This window comes from Asparagus officinalis, chromosome 8 (assembly GCF_001876935.1).
Source record: "Asparagus officinalis chromosome 8, Aspof.V1, whole genome shotgun sequence".
Taxonomy (NCBI): Eukaryota; Viridiplantae; Streptophyta; class Magnoliopsida; order Asparagales; family Asparagaceae; genus Asparagus; species Asparagus officinalis.
The window spans coordinates 6,779,137-6,798,577 of NC_033801.1; the positions used below are offsets into that span (position 1 = coordinate 6,779,137).

A 19,441-nucleotide genomic window follows, 5' to 3' on the forward strand; every position below is an offset into this window, starting at 1 on the left:
TAAGATTCTGCCGCGTGGAGAATCCGGTTCTTGAGCTCCCAACCCCATCCTTTTCCCCTCATTTTATCCTTTCTCCCTCATTTTAATCGAATTTAATCAAATGCGACTGCAGCCTCACTCGCTTCATCTCTCCCTACCCCGCCCATTCCTAGGGTTTCAATTCCACCCCCAAATCCCCAATTCTCTTCATTCAATCTCATCCCCGAACCCTAGAATCTCCTGCTGCAACCTCTCAAGAGGGGAATCGATCAGGCCGCGGGCGAAGAAGAAGGACAACGTGTGGAGCGTTGACAACGAGCTTGCTGAGAGGGAGAAGGAGAAGGAGAGGAAGAGGTCATCGTCTTCGTTTGGGAGGAGAAGGAAGAGGGGGAAGAGGGTGAAGGCCGGGGGGAGGAAGGGGAAGAATGAGCTGGTGCTGGTCTCGGCGGCGATGCTGATTGAGATCGAGACTGTGTTGCAGACTCAGGTGAATTCTGTTTCTATTTCTTGTGGCGCTTTTTCGAATTGTAGTTTCACATTTTTGAACTGTAATTATCAACTCATTTATTTACTGCCCAGTAGAAAAAAGGATTGTTTACATTGCTATGTTTGGTTTATTTACTTTAATGGTTTAAATGGAAATAGGATATATCAAGGCTTATTTGAACTATAATACTCCGATGATGTAGCCCCTTCTTTTTAACTTCTAGCTTTGATACTCTGAAGTTCTGCATTGTAAATTGGTACCCCCAATGGTTTTGAACTGATATTAATTCGACAATTTGGTACCCCCAAAGCCCTAGATTTAGTCCTCTCTTTCTCCGACCTTTCAAAAAAAAAAATGAAACTTTGTGGGGAAAATATTGTTTGGCATTCAGTTTTTCAATGTTGATATTCTTGAGTAACATTAAGATCAAACTTTTCATTGCACTTTGGGGTAACAAGTTGTCCAAGTAAAACTTCAAGATATCAAGGTTAAAAAAGCGTGATACTTTGCGTATTGAGACTTTCAATTGAGAAGAGGACATTTGCCATTGTCATACTTCTTATCTGTTGCTCGCATTTTGGTCTCATATCTCCCTATCTTTTTATGTTGAAGTTTACGTGAACTAGCACCTGTAATAATATCAATATAGGTCTACATGTCCTTAGCGTCCCATCGGAGTGATCTTGGACTTCTCATAGAGCCTCCATCTCCACACCTTACGGGGTTGATGAATGAAGTCTCTGACTCTCTGGTACTCCTGCATTCGAAGAGGTTCATGCTTTAGAATTTTTTGTTTACATCTTTATTCTGTTTACTAGGTGAGGTTCAGGCCACTAAATGCAACAGTTAGGGAAAGTGATGAGACTATAGTTCATGGGGGTAAAGAAGAGTAGAGGTAGACCAGAAATGAACTTGGTCGAAAGCAGTTAACAGTGATATAATAATAGTTAAGTTAATGGAGCCAATGGCTATAATGTAACGGAATGAAAGAGTAGGATTCATATATACGACCCCAAAATTTTGGGATAAAGCTTTGTGTTGTATTTTTACTCTCTTAATATTTTAGAAAAATAATGATAGGGGCACACCCTCTACCACACTCCCAACCACACCACCTCTCTTGCTACAGTGCACGGGGCCCACATGAGATTTTAATTTTTAAAATCTCATGTGGGCCCCATGCACTGTAGCAAGAGAGGTGGTGTTTAAAATCTCATGTGGGCCCCGTGCACTGTAGCAAGAGAGGTGGTGTGGTTGGGAGTGTGGTAGAGGGTGTGCCCCTAGTGCCTCTCATTTTAGAATGCATGTGCACGTTCTAATGGTGTCCTAATTTACGAATTTGATAAAGAAATCTCCTATTCGGAAAAATCTGTCCAGAGTTTACAGTTATACAAGCTTTTACGTTTTTATTATAGTTTTCATGTTTAAGAACTTTTCATATCCTATTTAAATTATTTTTGAACTTTTGGTAGTCTTTGGTATATTGATATCATAATATGTTAATGTTCACGTCACAGGAACCTGTCATTAAACCGGCATGGAGTACCTTTACTAGCAGTTTGAGTGGGATATGGATGGGTGTTGGAGCAGTATTTTCCCCATTCACTGCTGAGATGGAGCCAATTGGCATAGGGAGTCGAGATCAGAATCTTTATGACTGCTACACACTTTCCCGTATTGAAAGGTCACCAGAGGGCTCACAAATTAGAAGGAAGATAAATTGGGTTGCTTTGAACCCTTTTGGGGAAAGGCGGCAAAATTTTCAAGGTAGTTATAAAGATTATGATGGGGACAACTCTGATTATAAGTTAGGGACATCTGATGTGGAAAATCCGGACCTAGATTTACCTAGTTTTGAAGAAGATTCAATGAGCATGGAGCCAGGGCTTGTTTTCTTTGAGGTAAATACACATATTTAATAGATTTAAATACAATTTGCTTTATTGCAAATGTTCTTCAAACTATAAATTTAGGAGGAAGTTTAGAAAGGCACATCCCAGAATAAATTTCCAACTACTTTGTTTTTGCATGATTGAAAGCTGATCTTGCATGCAGTTCTGCGCAGTTTTTGTTTCCTCAATTTGTTTGATCCCTTTTTCTTAACAGATTTTCGTTCTTCCCCGCTTATCACTAAATATTCAATTTACATTTTTTTAACTTTATCTATTGGATCGACTAAAAGTTTGACTGTATTGTGGGTGTCGTTAAATTGCATTATTCTCAGTTATGCTAGAGAGTTGAGGGCACATAAAAGATCAACTGTAATTTAAGGATTACGATGAAAAGTAAATATTAGGCAACTTTTTTACGTAAATGGTGATGTTTAATGCCACACTAGAAATAAAGATACAGTCCGTGAAGCTCAGACTTGGATACATGATTCAACACAAACATCGATATATGAGACGCCAAATTTGTAAAGTAGGAACTAATAAAATGTGTAAAAGATGTATGTAGTTGCATGTCTACAAACACATGTACACATATATGTAATTAGCAATTATAACAATTAATACCTAATAATGTATCCTTAGTCAAATCAAAATTGATTAAGCAAATTCAAATTATTGTTGTTAATGCGTGAGGCACAATGCGGGGTGCAAAGTATCTTTACACGCACATGTGCAAGGCGCAACCCGATGTGCGCGCCCGAGTGAGGTAGGCCACACATAATTTTTCGAGATAGATAATCAAGCAGTAAAGGAAATGTTTAGGAATTCACATAAAAAAAATATTCAGGATATGTAATATTTTACTACCAAATCACAATATAAAATCTTAATTTTTAATGCGAACACATCTAACATAGAAGGCATAAATTTTCAAATCTAATGTCAAATCAAGACTAATATCCAAGCAAAATCAAATAGCAAATAAGGATTAGTTAGGATTCTCAATTGAATGCTACTAAAAGGGCCTAATGGACTTAATTTGCTTTTTGGGACATGGATTATCAAGGATAGAGACTCGATTGAAATGTTAACGAATAAAAGTGTACAAGGCTATGTACTAAATGCACCTTGCGCAAAGTTAGGATGCTTGCAAGGCGCAAAAGATGCTGCTGCATCAGATGTTGGGCGCTTCGCTACCGCTTTGCATCACAAGGCACATGAGACGTAGTGAGGCATGCGCCTTTGAAAACACTGATTCAAATCAAATTGATTTGCTTCCTTGATAGGCAGAGACTGACTACCAACAAGGGGTCAGTCTTGGTGGTATAAGTGAGCATCTTGCACTGATGTAGTTCTCCAGTAAAATAGAGGGAGAGATCAAGAGGTATGAGTTTCGATGTGTTTCTTAACTATTATTTTTCCTACTAAACCAATTAATCCTCAGGCCTAATTAAAGAAATAGTGTCCAGTTGTGTCTTAAATATTCCGAGAAATGTGCCCCTTTCAGATTGGACATGGCTAAGTGTATTTAACATGTTGTCTACTGCATGTCTTTGGAGTTTGAATGCTGACAAGCTATGGCATCCATAAAGAAGTGACTTTGCTTCATGGGATATAGACAAAATGGAAATAGCAGAGATGCTAAACTTATTAAGAAAAGCGGGCAAACTTAATTTTAATTCGATAGATTCAAAAAAAAAAATCTAGAAATGTGATTTAAAAGTGCTTTTAGTTTTTTATCGTTTCATAATTAGATTGGTTGTATTTGATGTCAGGTGTTTTTTTGTTTTTCTTTTATTTCTTTTATGTTTTTTCTTCCATGGTGGGATTGCTTTGCTATTTGGAGGAATCAGAGATGCTAAACTGTTAAAAGTGGGAAAGGTTTATTTTCTTTCAATAGATGCACAAAAAAAATAAATCTAAAAGTATGGTTTAAAATTGTTTTAACTTTCCTATATTTCATGATTAGATTGGTCATGTTCCTGATGTCAGGTGTTTTTCGTTTTACTTTTAATTTTTATATCCTTCCTTCCATGGTGAGACACTGCATTGCTATTTGGAGGATTCAGATTCCAACCTTCAATTTTTTGGAACTTTACTAATGCATGTACTGGAGAGCATCATTTTCTTTTCATTTACTTTTCTTGTCACTTTGCAGGATGGATCATACTCACGTGGTCCGATTGAGATACCAGTAGGAGAGCATGATGAATCTAAGTACTTTCTTTCCCCCACTTTTAAGTTTGAACAAGTAAGTGAATTTTCCCCTTAACAAACATATTAGTTATCTTTAGATGTTCGTTTTCTCTCTAATAATTTTTAGTTGTGAACACATTTTACATTTGTTCACCTTTTATTTTGATGATTTTGTAAGTTAGAGTTTAGTTGTAAAATCAGAAGCCTTATAATTCTTTGCTGTACTACTGCTGTTGGATAAATTTTTGCTTCTTAACATGTGTGGACGTCTATCTACTGAGACAGCATGTGCAAACTGATTAACGGGCCTAGAAGATGTTAGCTCTCACATGTATTATTTACCTTACCTGTGGCAATTGCAGATGTAAACTTTGCCATTTTAGGAAATGGTAACCTCAGGAAGATTCATCCTGCAATGAGAATTACTGTTACAGGATAGTTGTAACGGAACTGAGGACCATGGCCAACTCAATCCTAATGAGAAAATGATGAGAAAAATTATGATGAATGAAATTGCATGCAATTGGAAACAGGGACCAGGCCTGGTCGATTATGGTGAGAAAATGATGAGTAGTGAAATTAAACATGAAATTGGAAATCGGGACTGTGGATAGATGTAGTGTTGTACATTTAACTGCTTCTGTAAGTTATTGTACGTTAAGGTTTATAATTTCTACTCAGTGAAGCAACTACATTCGACTATTTTTTGAGAATTATCATATGACAAGGGACATATCGCTGTGTCTTTTTTCCTCTTCTCCAATCTCCCCACCCAAAACTTAAAGGGGGAAACCAGAAAAGAGGAAACCACTAGCACCAATCACGAATATCAGCATGTTATCTTTCAGAATCGTGTATGTAGATATACAAGGGGAAAGTCTAGCTTGCATTTCTACAAAACTCGCATCGCCGACCAGCATCCACATGTTCTCTTTCAGAATCATGTAAATTTTGTAGATGTACAAGGGGAAAACTCTAGCTCGCATTTTGACAATGTTGGGTAATAAATAATTTTTTTAGCAAAGAGTAATATATTTACTGTATAATGCTAGACTCTTGGCATGGCTCTTATTTTCTGGTGCCACACTTTTAAGGGGAAAAGCACAAGAGTAAGTGGATTGGAATAAGGTTTTAAACACAAAGGAGTTCTAAAGAATGCCACCTTTTACCCTAGAATCTTTCTGTAATTGTTAAGTTAAATATAAGAATTATAATATTTCATTTCAGATTATATGTATAGACACTTTTCTCACAAGGGAATTTTATCCACATGCATTGTTCATTCCCACAGATTAAGCATCAAGTAGTTGTGATTAAAAGGCTTGTTTTGTAGTTGATTCCCATTAGTTTATTGTTTTCTGGAGTCTTGTACTATTTCTGTTGGTGAAACCCTGATCACCATGTCAGAGTTATTTTACAAATTACAATACTATTCAACTGACAAGGAATGGGGCATTAAAGGTTTGTACTGTTTAATTGTTCAGTGTTTAGTGAAAGGTTGCCACAAGAGACTGCGAATTATGCATACTATTGAGTTCAGTGAAGGGGGATCTGATATACAAATTATACGAGTAGCTGTCTATGAAGAGCAATGGATCAGCCCAGTGAATCTCCATAAAGGAAAGTAAGTCATCAGTTATCTTATCCATGCACATCTCTTGCTCGTTTAACCTAATTTTACATTAATTCTTGATTTATGTTTCTTAGACCCTCTGCTTGTTTTTAGTATAAGGTCCTTATAATGATTCTTGTTAAAATGAATAGGTCATGGTGCTCTGGTTCTCAATTGTGTTATGAAAAGTTAATAAGATATGACAATTTTTAGAACCCATCCGATAATTGATTAGAGGTGGTGACATCTTTTACTAGTGCTGCCGATTGTTTGATAGAGGAAACATCTGTTTTAGTACGAAGTCAAACCCTCATGGTAAAAGCCAACAAGCCTATTTTCCTATCTTTGGCATACTTAATCTGCACCTTTATCAGATAGGTCTGACAACGGGAAAAAGTTGATCTATGGCTTTGTACTGAGGATGAACTATGGAAAACTATCTCCAAGTTCGACTTGCTTTACTGCTGAGAACTACCTCTAATTTGTTTCGACATATGGCTCATATTTAGCAATTAGTATGCTTGGATCAAGTGATGAATGATCATTTCTTTAAGGGAGCCATACAAAGGATAGTTAAAATTCAGAAGTTCAGAACTTTGAAGCGATCTTGTAAGAGGAAATTCTTCTGATGAGAGCTACATGTTGGAGGCAGTCTTATGTAATGTTTATCTTCCAGGCTTTGAGTAATAAATTGCAAACTGATACAGAATATCTGGTTCAGTTTGTATCTTTACTAATATTTTTCATGGACTAAGCTGAATGATAATTTTATTAGCTGGTTTAGGGGGATACTTCCAAAATTAAAAAGCTTCTATAGCATGCTGCAGAATGGAGGTCAGTGAGGATGTAGCTTTCTGTTAGTCTCTGTACACTATGACTCCATTTTTTCTTTATTTTATTTTATTTTTTGGGTGGGGNCTGTTTTCAAACAATAATGTCATCTAAACTTCTGTAAACAGTGATGATCAGGTTGATCTGAAACCTATCTCCCAACGAAGGCGTACCCAACCATCGGAGTTAGTTGGGTCGTGGAAAGTGTTTGAAGTGAGCGCAACACCAATCTTTAACGAAGAAGCAGAATTAGTGGAAGAAGGTGCTGGACCGCCTTATGTATACTTGTGCACAGAGACACTAAAGAAGAGGAGCCTGCCAGAGAACTCTGCTCACTTTGGGGAAGAGGAGATGCTCGATATGAATGATGTAACTGTCCTCTGGCTGCCCGGTGGAGTCACAGCTTATGTGGATGTTAGCAAAGACGGAATCCTGTGTTTAGGGGTGGGATGGTACTCTGATGAAGGTGTTAACCTTGTGATGGAGAGAGACTATGGGATGGATGGAAAGCTCAAGGAGGTGAGATGGAAATCAGAGTTGAAGAGGAGGTGGACGGACCCAGTCTCTCCTTGAGATGTTCGTTGTGTTTTTACGTTTCTACTTTCTTTTTTCTTTATGTCTTTCATACTTTGAGATGGTAGTTCATGTCTCATTTCTAGTGTAAAATAAGGGTATAATGAATATATGCGGAGGTGGCTAGCTGAAATCTTGTGCTTATCGATGTTGTTGCCTGATGTACATATGATTTTGTATTGATGCCTGGGGCCTCCTATTTAATTCTCTGGAGACCTCTGGAAGCCATTTATGATTGCTCAGGACTTTTTGTTCTATAGTTTTACGGATTCTACAACTGGGAACTGTTTCAAGAGTCTTCAAAAGTGACGGAGTTGACTGATTCACAAGCTCCAGAGTCGCATTGTTTTACATGAACTGGAGTCCTGTCATGATTGATATTCGTGATGTCCAGAATTTCTCTCTTGTCCGTTAAACTTCACTTGATCAGTATAATGACTTGGAAACGGTTGGCTTTCAAAGTGAAAACTAGGGTGATGCTCTCTTGTGCAAACCGCGAGACTAAACAGCTAAATACCGCCTAAATGTACCTGCTGGAGGATCTGGACTGCCAGAGGATTTCATCCTTCTATCTGATACGTCTGCTAGCATATGCACTCGGTAAGTCTTTTGTATCCTTCGCTTGTATCTTTTCCTACTGACTAATATGCTCTCTTTTTTCGATGCGTGGTTTGTTGTATTTGAGAACCTACCCTTGGAGCAAATTTGCTTGGAAGTTAAGAATCTGTTTCGGAGCTGACACGAGCACCACTCTGTATCTGATAATTTTTGTTCTCACGTGTCATATTCTGTCTTCTTTTGTAGAAGAGTTAATATGGTGTGTTTGTATCAACTACAGAAATTTGGCAGCATGTACGTATCAGATGGTTCTTTCAGTTGAAATGTCATTTTCTTGTAGCGCGATATTTATTGATCTTTGTTGTAGTTTACACTCCAGGAACTATAAATTGCCAGGGAATCAGTCATCTATGAATGGATAAATCTGGAAGGAGATGAGTTGGTGGTTGATCAGCTCTCTTAAAACCAAACAAAGAGGTGGATTGGTTCAACCTCCTTGTTTTTAGCCAAGGTTGAAGCATACCCTATTACGGAAAATCGGCGAAAATTGCGGTGCAAGTAATCTAGAATCCCGTGGTTCCATACCACTTTCTGTAGTGGTTTACCATATCCAAATTCCCTGGAAACATATGTTTTGAATTACTTTCCAAAATCTTCATCAAATTTTTTTTAAATCTTGCATTTGTCCCCGCTAAAATTGTAAATTTTGATGTTGGATCGCGTGATACATTCAAGTATAGACCTTTGGATGACCATTAAGTGCTCGATTAACAATAAGGAACATCACGGAGAAGAGAATTTTCTTGTGATGAGAGATATGACAGGTTTGAACTGACAACCGATAAGCTTAGAGAAATTTTGTCTCATATAGAAGAAGGTTTCGAGTTGTTCACATTTTATTTTTAAATAATCAACTTGTAGATTCTCTTGTTGAACCTGTCCTTGTGCTCTTGGTCTCTTTGGATAACCTCAACCCTTGAAACGTCCCGATATATTGGAAAAATTAAACGTATAGACAGATGGAAAAGTATAAAATCATTAAATAGTTTTCAAGCCAAATGGGGGATTTTTTAGCAAATGACTTGTCACATAGCCATAACTTGTAACATAGCCAAAGATATTGTAGCTTTTCTCATTTTTGAGGGGTAGATATATGCAAACGATATGTTCAAAGCAAAACATACTCGCAAGTAGTTTAGAACTTGTAGCCACCGAACTCCTTTAAATGCTACACTACCCCCTCTCTCCCCCCACCTCATCAAAGAGCAGAGATGAGAAAGCAAAAGCTGAGATCGTCCATCAAAGCCATTCAAGAAGCTATAATCAGTCGAAAACCAATGAGCCCCGTCTGCACTCCACAATCCAAAGCCAATTCATTTAAAGATGAAGCAAGTGATTTCTCCTCTTCAGTGATCTCCAACAGGCTCTTCTTCTCTCCCAGCATGACAAGGTCCATAATGGAGGAAGCCAGACCACGACCGAGCAATCTCAATACAGAAAAGCTCGATAATGGTGATTTCTTTGACGAAAGTATAGTGACAGTCTTGGCTTCCAATGATCCGTTTATGGACTTTAAGTCATCAATGGAGGAGATGGTGAAGGCTCATGGAGTGAGAGAGTGGGAGCGGTTGGAGGAGCTGTTGCTTTGTTATTTGAGGCTCAATGAGAGGAGAAATCACGAGGCTATAGTGATGGCATTTGTGGACTTTGTTAAGAATTTAGTGCATAATCAGTGCCGAGGATTTCCTAGTCCCTTTGGGTCATCTAGTTTTCCCATGCTTGTTTCTGATCAGTGAACTTCTTACTCCCGTGTCACGTCTCTCTTTACAGTTATGCAGGATTGAATTGTAATTTATACTGTTCTTTGTAAGAACTATATCATCTCGTATACATAAAAGTAATTGTGTCGAAAGGCTTTGATAAATTTCATAGCAAACAGCCTGTCAGCTTAATCTTTTAGCCTGTAATAGATTTAGCTTTCTATTGTTATATTCATGAAGTCTAAATTCAAATCTCATCATTTGTTTTCTTTACTTTTAGTTTAAAACTTTTTAGTTCCAAAATTTACATTCTGAATCACACACCCATATGAATACGAGGTGATATAATTCTTACCAATAACAATGTAAATTACAAAACTTGTTGTTGTTCTTAATTTAAAACTTCTGAGATGCTTTTTCTTTCATTGTTTGAGGAAACTGGTTTGGAAAATTTTGAGATTAACTACGAAATTTCGTTTTCTCTAATCATATAAATCCCACATGTTATCCCAGTTTCAATTTTAAGTTCTAGGTGACTAACCCCTTCCAAAGGGTCATTTCCTGTGTTACATTGCACAAACTTTCATGTATCAATCCATTTTCATTTTGAGTCTTCTCCTATTCTCTGTTGTGCCATCAAGTATGATCCCATCAATCCTATAAATGATGCATTTTTTAACTCAACTCCTCATTATGAATGTAGACTTATCCTTCTTTTATCTGTCCCATGTCAATCAAGATAAAGAAGCAAGTTGACACAACTGACTTCCAACATGAAACGTAGTTGATATCTATCAAATGAATCTTAAAGATTACAAGTCCTCCAAGTTTTCATTAATAAGAAATTGATGAATTCATTAGCAACTATACTGACCTCATTTACTCCTTACTTTCAAACATATGAGAGCTGAGGGTAAGTGATGCAGTTTGTAAATGTGTAATCCCGTTGATCGGTGTGCTGAATTATTCTCACCAAACTTGACACTATCTCAACAGCATGTACAAAGTAGGCATACTGTCCAATTATATCATACAAGTTAAGATACCAACATCAAACATAATTGTATTCATATCCATCTAACTTAAAATGTACTGCTCCTTCCCTTTGTTGTCATCCGTGTTCAAATCATTCTTCCTTTTCTGTCTTTGGCTTTCTATATTTGATGTGTAATCTTCATGTTTGATTAATCTACTCTTTTTTTGAAACAATCTCTTGGCTAAGATGTTTGATTATCCTTGTTACTTGTGTAATTATTTTTTCTGTTCTTTTCATTAGACATTGGTCAACCTGATTTTTTTTTTCTAATGATGTCGACGCTTTTTTTTCACTCTTGAAGATTCAGCTTGTAACCAGCCACTTGTTTATATCGTTGATGTGCACTTTTATTACTAATGTTTCCATTATTCTAGTTCATTAACCATATTGACAAAGCAATTGATAAAACTGTCCAGAATGAATTCACATTATTCTCTGCTCGACTGTTGGATCCCTAAGTCCCATAAGTTCATTAGATTGGTTAAAATTCTTCTAAATTTTAAATTTTATTAGTTGCACTTTGGAAATTTGAACCTCCTGTGCGCTAAAAGTGTTCAAAATTCTTATTTCTTGCCTCTTACATACCCCTTATCGTGCAAACGACTACTTCTTTGGATCTCGACATTGTCTAATTGATTAAGGTAACGTAATTCTTTTGTTGCCCACAGTGGCTGAATCATTCTACATTCTTCTCTGTCCTGCTATATTTAGCGCTCAAAATAGCACTTTTTGGCTCTTACTGATAGAGTTTGTTGTAAACAAACTCTTGTTATGCTCTGCTCTGCACAACTGTATTCGATTGAATCTATTTGGTTATGCATGCTTATCCATAACAAGATTTGTGATGATAAGATTAGATATCTTATGTATCTTCTCATGTATATCTCCTGTAACTACTCATCTATATCTCATGTACTCTACAACACTATATATATCAATGATCACTCATGATTGATGTGGGTTAGCCTTTTTACAGAACTCTGTTCTTAGCTTCTTCATGGTATCAGAGCAGCCACGATCCAAATCCTCCATTACCATGACAACTTCCAGCTCTACTACTTCCCCTACATCATCCTCATCATTTGATTTTTCCGTTGCCTCGCCTCATCCCAATCTCGGTAATATTCATCATTTTCTTTCTTTAAAGCTAACTCCAACAATTATTTTCTATGGAAAACGCAGTTTCTTCCTTTGTTAAGGAGTTTCGATCTCCTCGGATTAGTGGAGGGCACAGATTGTTGCCCTTCCCCTTCCATTGTTACTAGTGGATCTGGTCTGTCATCCTTCAATCCAGCATATATTGCTTGGGTTCGCAAAGACCAACTCATTCTCAGTTGGATTATCGATTCACTCTCGGAAGAAGTTCTCAAACAAGTTGTTGGTCTTGCGACATACCATGAAGTATGGCAGACTTTACACCAAGCGTTTGGCTCTCCGTCGCACACTCGAATTCTTCAACTTCACACTCAATTGCAAAATCTAAAGAAATGAGATGATTCTGTCTCCTCCTACTTGAGCAAAGAAAAATATCTTGCCGATGAGCTTGTTGCTGTTGGACAACCAATGCCTCCTGCTACCTTTAATGCAATTGTTTTTAATACCTTGGCTAGTGAATACGGTGAAATGATTTCGGCCTTGTCTGCTATGTCGGAACCAGTCCCTTATCCTGAACTTTGTAGTTTACTCGTTGGCCATGAAATTCGTCTCTCAGCACAATCTGTTGTGGTTTCCTCAATTGTTCCTGTAGCAAATGTTGCTCATGCTCAACCAATAATGACCAATGAAAATCATTTTCACCGTGAACGTGGACGTGGATGTGGTCATGCCTCCTCTAATCATCGTGATCCTTGCCTGGTTTGTGGTATGCATGGTCACAGTCCTTATCGTTGTCGGTTCCATAGCCGTGGTCCGCCCAATCCTCAGACTAATTCTGCACAATTGCCCTCATATGCGCCTATTGATGATTGGTTTCCTGACACTGGTGCTACCCATCATATTGCCCCGGACTTCAATAATTTTATGACCTCTGAAGAGTACAAAGGAGGAGATCAAATTTAAGTTGGTAATGGTAAGAGACTGTCCATATCTCAAGTAGGCTCAATTCATATTCACTCTTATTCAAGATCTTTAAAACTTTCAAATGTTTTCTCTGTTCCCTCCATTAATAAACGTCTCCTTTCTGTTCATCATATTTCTAGAGATAATAATTGCTTTGTTGAGTTTCATCCTAATTTCTTTGTGATTAAGGATCAAAAATCAAAAGCAATACTTCTCAAAGGACCGAATGAAAGCGGTCTCTATCGCTGGCCAAGTCAATCTTCTTCCAATAAAGACTCATCTCCATCTACTTTTGTCAGTTCGTGTGTTTCTTCAGATCTTTAGCATCAACGTCGAGGACATCCAAGTGATCTAATTGTGCACCACGTTTTTCATAGAACCAAGCTTCCTTATTTGCTGAGTTGTAGGACAACTAAATGTCATGATTGTTTTCTTGGCAAGTCAAGTCGTTTGCACTTATCTCCTACATGTACTAGAAGTAGTGGTCCTTTAGATCTTGTGTTTAGTGATGTATGGGGTCTATCACCCATACTCTCTTCTAATGGTCATAGATATTTTGTTTTATTTGTTGATGACTACTCCAAATTTACATGGTTGTTTCCTATTTATCGGAAATATGAAGTACTTGATGTTTTTATTCGTTTTTAGCATTTTGTAGAACTTCAATTTAATTGTAAAATCAAGTCACTTCAATCTGATTAGGGGGTGAATATCAAAAATTCTCCACTTATTTTCAAAAATATGGTATTTCTCATCAAGTTGCGTGTCCACATAGGCTTCGCAGAACGGAAAATTCATCACGTCGTTAAAACTGGTCTCTCTTTACTTGCTCATGCTTTTGTACCTCATCGTTTTTGGCACTTTGCTTTTGAAACGGCTATCTATCTTATTAACTGCTTACCTACATTTGTTCTAGAGGGCAAATCCCGTTTTGAAACCATGTTCAAAGTTGTTCCAGATTATCAATTTCTCAAGGTGTTTGGTTGTGCACCATATCCATTTATCCGTCCTTACAATAAGCATAAATTCGCATATCATTCTGTCCGTTGTGTATTTATAGGATATAGCCCTAGTCATCTAGGCTACCGTTGTCTTGATCATTGTAGTGGACGTATTTATATTATTCGTCTTGTGCGATTTGATGAGTCTGCATATCCCTTTAAAGATGATTCCATTCTTGGAGCTCCTCCACTTAACTCTCCTTAATATCCTTGGCTCTCAGTTGTTGTGCCATGGTCCTCTCCAAATACAAATTCATCACCATCATCCTCACAACCTGTAATCCCTAACCAACTTCCATCTAACCAAGTTCAATCTACCACCTCTTTCTTGCATACTAATACAAAAAGACAAGCATCAACTTCACTATAACTCACTCCATCTCAACCTACTGAAATTGATTCACATGTATAAGTTCCATTGGAGCCAATTGACTCTGGATCTCTTCCATTGCCTACTAGCAATGCAACCTTCTCAACTCACCCGATGGAGTCGTGTTCGAGAAACCCTACAGATTATCGTCAACTTGCTGGTTTGCATAGTTCTCGAGCGCTCTTTACAACAAAGCGTACCCTCTTCCTGCTGCACTTCTTTCACATAGTGTAGTTATTCAAGAGCCAACATGCTTTATTGAACCTAATAAAAACCCATAATGGGGAGCAGCTATGTCAGAGGAAATCTCAGCGCTCTTGTCAAATGGCATTTGAACATTTTAGCCCCTAATGCCACCAGGAAAGAACCCTAGAGGGGGGTGAATATGGTCTTATGCTAATCTAATCCGATTTAATACCAATTAAAACTTATTAACAAGTTATCTTATTAAATAAGATATGCAATGAATTATTAGCAAGGATAAGCAATATAAACAAGGATAAACAAAATAGTGGCCAATATAAACAAAGAGGTAAAGGCTAAAAAGATGAACAAAAAAGAGTGCGCCAATACAAACTCAAACAAACAATATGATCATGGAGTTCGGACCTTCCGTCCTACGTCTCCGCTCCTCACTCTTAGGGAGAAATTCACTATCACACCAGGTTTTCGACGCTCACCTGAAAACGTTTACACCACACAATATCGGTTTTTAACGCTCGCCGATCAACGTTCACAATCACTCACAATGTAACTACATAACTACCACCTCAAATGTTGGCCTTTCACGTGTCTCCCTCAAGTGCTCAGAATTACTACCTCTCACTAGGTTTTACTACCAACGTCACTCCTCTTGGGACCGATCATGTCTCTCACCTCTACACCCCTTTTGGTGACTTGTGTAATACAAAATGATTCTCACAATAAGGCTCAAATACAAATAATTTGTTCTCTACAAAAGATAAGAACACAATGTAGGCTCACTCTTTAAGTCACACTCACCATAACCCAAATTATACAATGTATGCAAATACTATAAGCTTAATGGTTGTGTGTGTAAACAAAGAGTAAAAATTAAACTAAACTCAATATGAAAATCTAGCTTATAGAAATGATAATCAATAAACAAAATAAATACAAAGCAAGAATTGAGTTTAGAAATTCTTCTTTGAAAAACAAGATGGAGAGATGGATTAAATTGAGGCTCAAACAATGAAGATGATCTCCTCCACTTGTGAACCTTTCTTCACAAAACAAATCTTGAAAAACACATTTAAACAAAACTTAAACACCCTTTAAAACTTGTTTAAAACACTTCTTAATTATCCTCAGAAGTTAGAGGGTATGGGGTAATATAGGAAACCCCAAATCCAAGAAGAAACCAAGAAAACTCAGCAAAAAGACAAAAAAAAATAGAAAGCTGAAAAAAACTAGCCTTTGGGTCGTCAGTCGACTGATATTGTTCATCAGTCGACTAATGAGCTGATCGTTACAGGCCAACAACACATTATGAGTCGACTGATGAACTCGTCAGTCGACCAATGACGTCGTCAGCCGACGAAATAAGAAACATAAACTTTTTGTTATTCTAGATGAGATCTTCAGTCGACCGAACACTTGTATCAGTCGACTGATAACATAATATCAGCCTGAAATGAACAATAAAACTAATTTTTAGACCTCTTTAAAAATAGAAAATAAATTTATAAAAATATAAAACTTTGGGGAATGCTTGTAAACATGATAATACACATGTTATAAAAAGTATTTTTCAAATTGTACCTCCCAAAAGAGAAATCTCTTCATTTTACAAAAAATGTCCAAAACATGAAAACTTGAGATACTTGAAATTTGATGTTTTGACATAAATTAAAGTTTTGAAAACTCTTGTATGACTTTATAGAATTGGGAAAATATATACACTAGTATTGTCAAGTCCACAAACCGAAAACACAATCTTTTCTCAAAAATACATATACTATGCAATAAAACATGATTTCATTGAATTAACTTTTCTCAAAAATACATATACTATGCAATAAAACATGATTTCATTGAATTAAATAAACTTGATATTGATGAAATCATATATAAGCATATAAACATGAAAAAAACATGATTTCATTGAATTAAATAAACTTGATATTGATGAAATCATATATAAGCATATAAACATGAAACACATATGTATTTTCCAATTATATTCATTTGTTTCATATTTAAACTTAAAAACTATAAAACCAAAACATGTAAATATATATAACTATATATATATAAAAACAAAACGTGTATGTGTGTATGTGATTGAGCTTGAAGTATCTACACACAAGTATAAACCTAAAACTAAATGTACCAAAGCTATAGATCTTCGATGTAGCTCAACTTGGTTGTGAATGAAGCTTGAACTTGAATCTTTGACTTTAATTGTGTATAGGCTTCACTCCACTTTTCCTTCTATCCTCCAATAAATATGATCGTGAAAGCTCGATTCCATTCATCCTCTAACACATTATTTGTCTAGAATACCTAATAAGAAAACACAAACACTAGACAAATAACATTAAAAATTATTTGTAATCATCAAAATAAGATTAAGGAGTAGGCTCATAAACAATGAGGCCAACAGACATTAGTGCCTCGATCTCCCTCCATGAACATTATTGGGTGCAAGTGGGTGTTTCGGATAAAATACAAACCAGACGGTGGTATCAATCATTACAAGGTACGCCTTGTTGCAAAAGGGTTCAATCAACAAGAAGGAGTTGATTACACTGACACTTTTAGTCCAGTCATCAAGACTACAACTATTCGTACACTTTTCTCTGTAGCAGTCTCTAAAGGCTGGCATATTCGTCAACTAGATGTGAACAATGCTTTTCTTCATGGTCATCTCTCGGAGGAGGTTTATATGTCGCAACCGCCAGGCTTCCTTGATAGTAATCACCCTCAACATGTTTGTAAACTTCAACATTCTTTATATGGTCCTAAACAAGCACCACGAGCATGGTTTCATCGTCTCAGTTCCTTTCTTCTTAAGTTAGGATTTATGGCATCCAAGACAGATGCGTCATTATTCATATACTCTCATGAGAATATATTCCTATATGCATTAGTATATGTTGATGACATCTTGCTTATAGGAAGCTCCAATGCGGCCCTCACTCATCTCATCCAAAGTCTTGGTCGCGAATTTTCTTTGAAAGATCTTGGTCCTCTTCAATACTTCTTAGGGGTTGAGGTTATTCAACAGCCACAAGGAATAATCATCTCTCAAAGGAGGTATATTGTGGATCTTCTTACTCGCACAAATTTGGAAGGAATGAAACCTATTCAAACACCTTTATTAACTTCCACCAAGCTCAATTGTACTGGTCCCTTATTCAACGATCCATCCTTATATCGTCAAGTGGTTGGTGCTTTGCAATATGTTACCGTCACTCATCCCGATTTAGCATTTGCAGTAAATAAGGTATGCCAATTTATAAGCATGCCAACTATTGATCATTGGCAAGCAGTCAAGCGCATCCCACGATATCTAAAGCATACAATATCTCACGGCTTATTTATCTTATATCACCCTCTCTTGTTCTTCATGCATTCTGCAACGCTGATTGGGCTGGTTGCCCAGTTGATAGAAAGTCATCCGGCGGTTATGCTATTTTCTTGGGTAATAATCTTATTTTATGGTCAGCTCGCAAGTAACGTACTGTGGCTCGATCCTCGACCGAATCTGAATATAATGCACTTTCTAATGCAGCTGCAGAGTTGATATGGCTTCGATCATTGCTTAATGAACTGCAGATTCCACTTCAATCTCCTCCAATTTTATGGTGTGATAATATAGGTGATATATATCTTACTGCCAACCCAATTTTTCACGCTCGCACTAAACATATCGAGGTGGATTTTCACTTTGTTCGAGATCAAGTGGCAAAGGGCTGGTTAAACGCTCGTTTTATATCGACAAAGGATCAACTTGCTGATATTATGACGAAGCCTCTACCGACTAAATGTTTCGTTGCAATTCGTGACAAGCTATGTGTTCGCCTCTATGAACCCTCAGCTTGAAGGGGTGTGATAGAGTTTGTTGTAAACGAACCCTTGTTATGCTCTGCTCTGCACAACTGTATTCGATTGATAAATCTATTTGGTTATGCATGCTTATCCATAAAAAGATTTGTGATGATAAGATTAGATATCTTATGTATCTTCTCATGTATATCTCCTGTAACTACTCATCTATATCTCATGTACTCTACAACACTATATATATCAATGATCACTCATGATTGATGTGGGTTAGCCTTTTTACAGAACTCTGTTCTTAGCTTCTTCATGGTATCAGAGCAGCCACGATCCAAATCCTCCATTACCATGACAACTTCCAGCTCTACTACTTCCCCTACATCATCCTCATCATTTGATTTTTCCGTTGCCTCGCCTCATCCCAATCTCGGTAATATTCATCATTTTCTTTCTTTAAAGCTAACTCCAACAATTATTTTCTATGGAAAACGCAGTTTCTTCCTTTGTTAAGGAGTTTCGATCTCCTCGGATTAGTGGAGGGCACAGATTGTTGCCCTTCCCCTTCCATTGTTACTAGTGGATCTGGTCTGTCATCCTTCAATCCAGCATATATTGCTTGGGTTCGCAAAGACCAACTCATTCTCAGTTGGATTATCGATTCACTCTCGGAAGAAGTTCTCAAACAAGTTGTTGGTCTTGCGACATACCATGAAGTATGGCAGACTTTACACCAAGCGTTTGGCTCTCCGTCGCACACTCGAATTCTTCAACTTCACACTCAATTGCAAAATCTAAAGAAATGAGATGATTCTGTCTCCTCCTACTTGAGCAAAGAAAAATATCTTGCCGATGAGCTTGTTGCTGTTGGACAACCAATGCCTCCTGCTACCTTTAATGCAATTGTTTTTAATACCTTGGCTAGTGAATACGGTGAAATGATTTCGGCCTTGTCTGCTATGTCGGAACCAGTCCCTTATCCTGAACTTTGTAGTTTACTCGTTGGCCATGAAATTCGTCTCTCAGCACAATCTGTTGTGGTTTCCTCAATTGTTCCTGTAGCAA

The 19,441-nt window shown here is 37.2% G+C and overlaps 2 protein-coding genes across 2 annotated transcripts; both read left to right on the plus strand.

The window, feature by feature from the left end:
- Positions 1–8,231, plus strand: LOC109819965. The gene is made up of 5 exons (XM_020385982.1): positions 1–466; positions 1,984–2,367; positions 4,517–4,609; positions 6,039–6,178; positions 7,126–8,231. Exons 1-5 carry the CDS (start codon positions 101–103, stop codon positions 7,568–7,570), a joined length of 1,428 nt encoding a protein of 475 aa, XP_020241571.1. The 5' UTR covers positions 1–100; the 3' UTR covers positions 7,571–8,231.
- On the plus strand, positions 9,320–10,139 carry LOC109821218 (transcription repressor OFP13-like). Its single transcript, XM_020387403.1, has one exon. It carries the CDS (start codon positions 9,400–9,402, stop codon positions 9,922–9,924), a length of 525 nt encoding a protein of 174 aa, XP_020242992.1. The 5' UTR covers positions 9,320–9,399; the 3' UTR covers positions 9,925–10,139.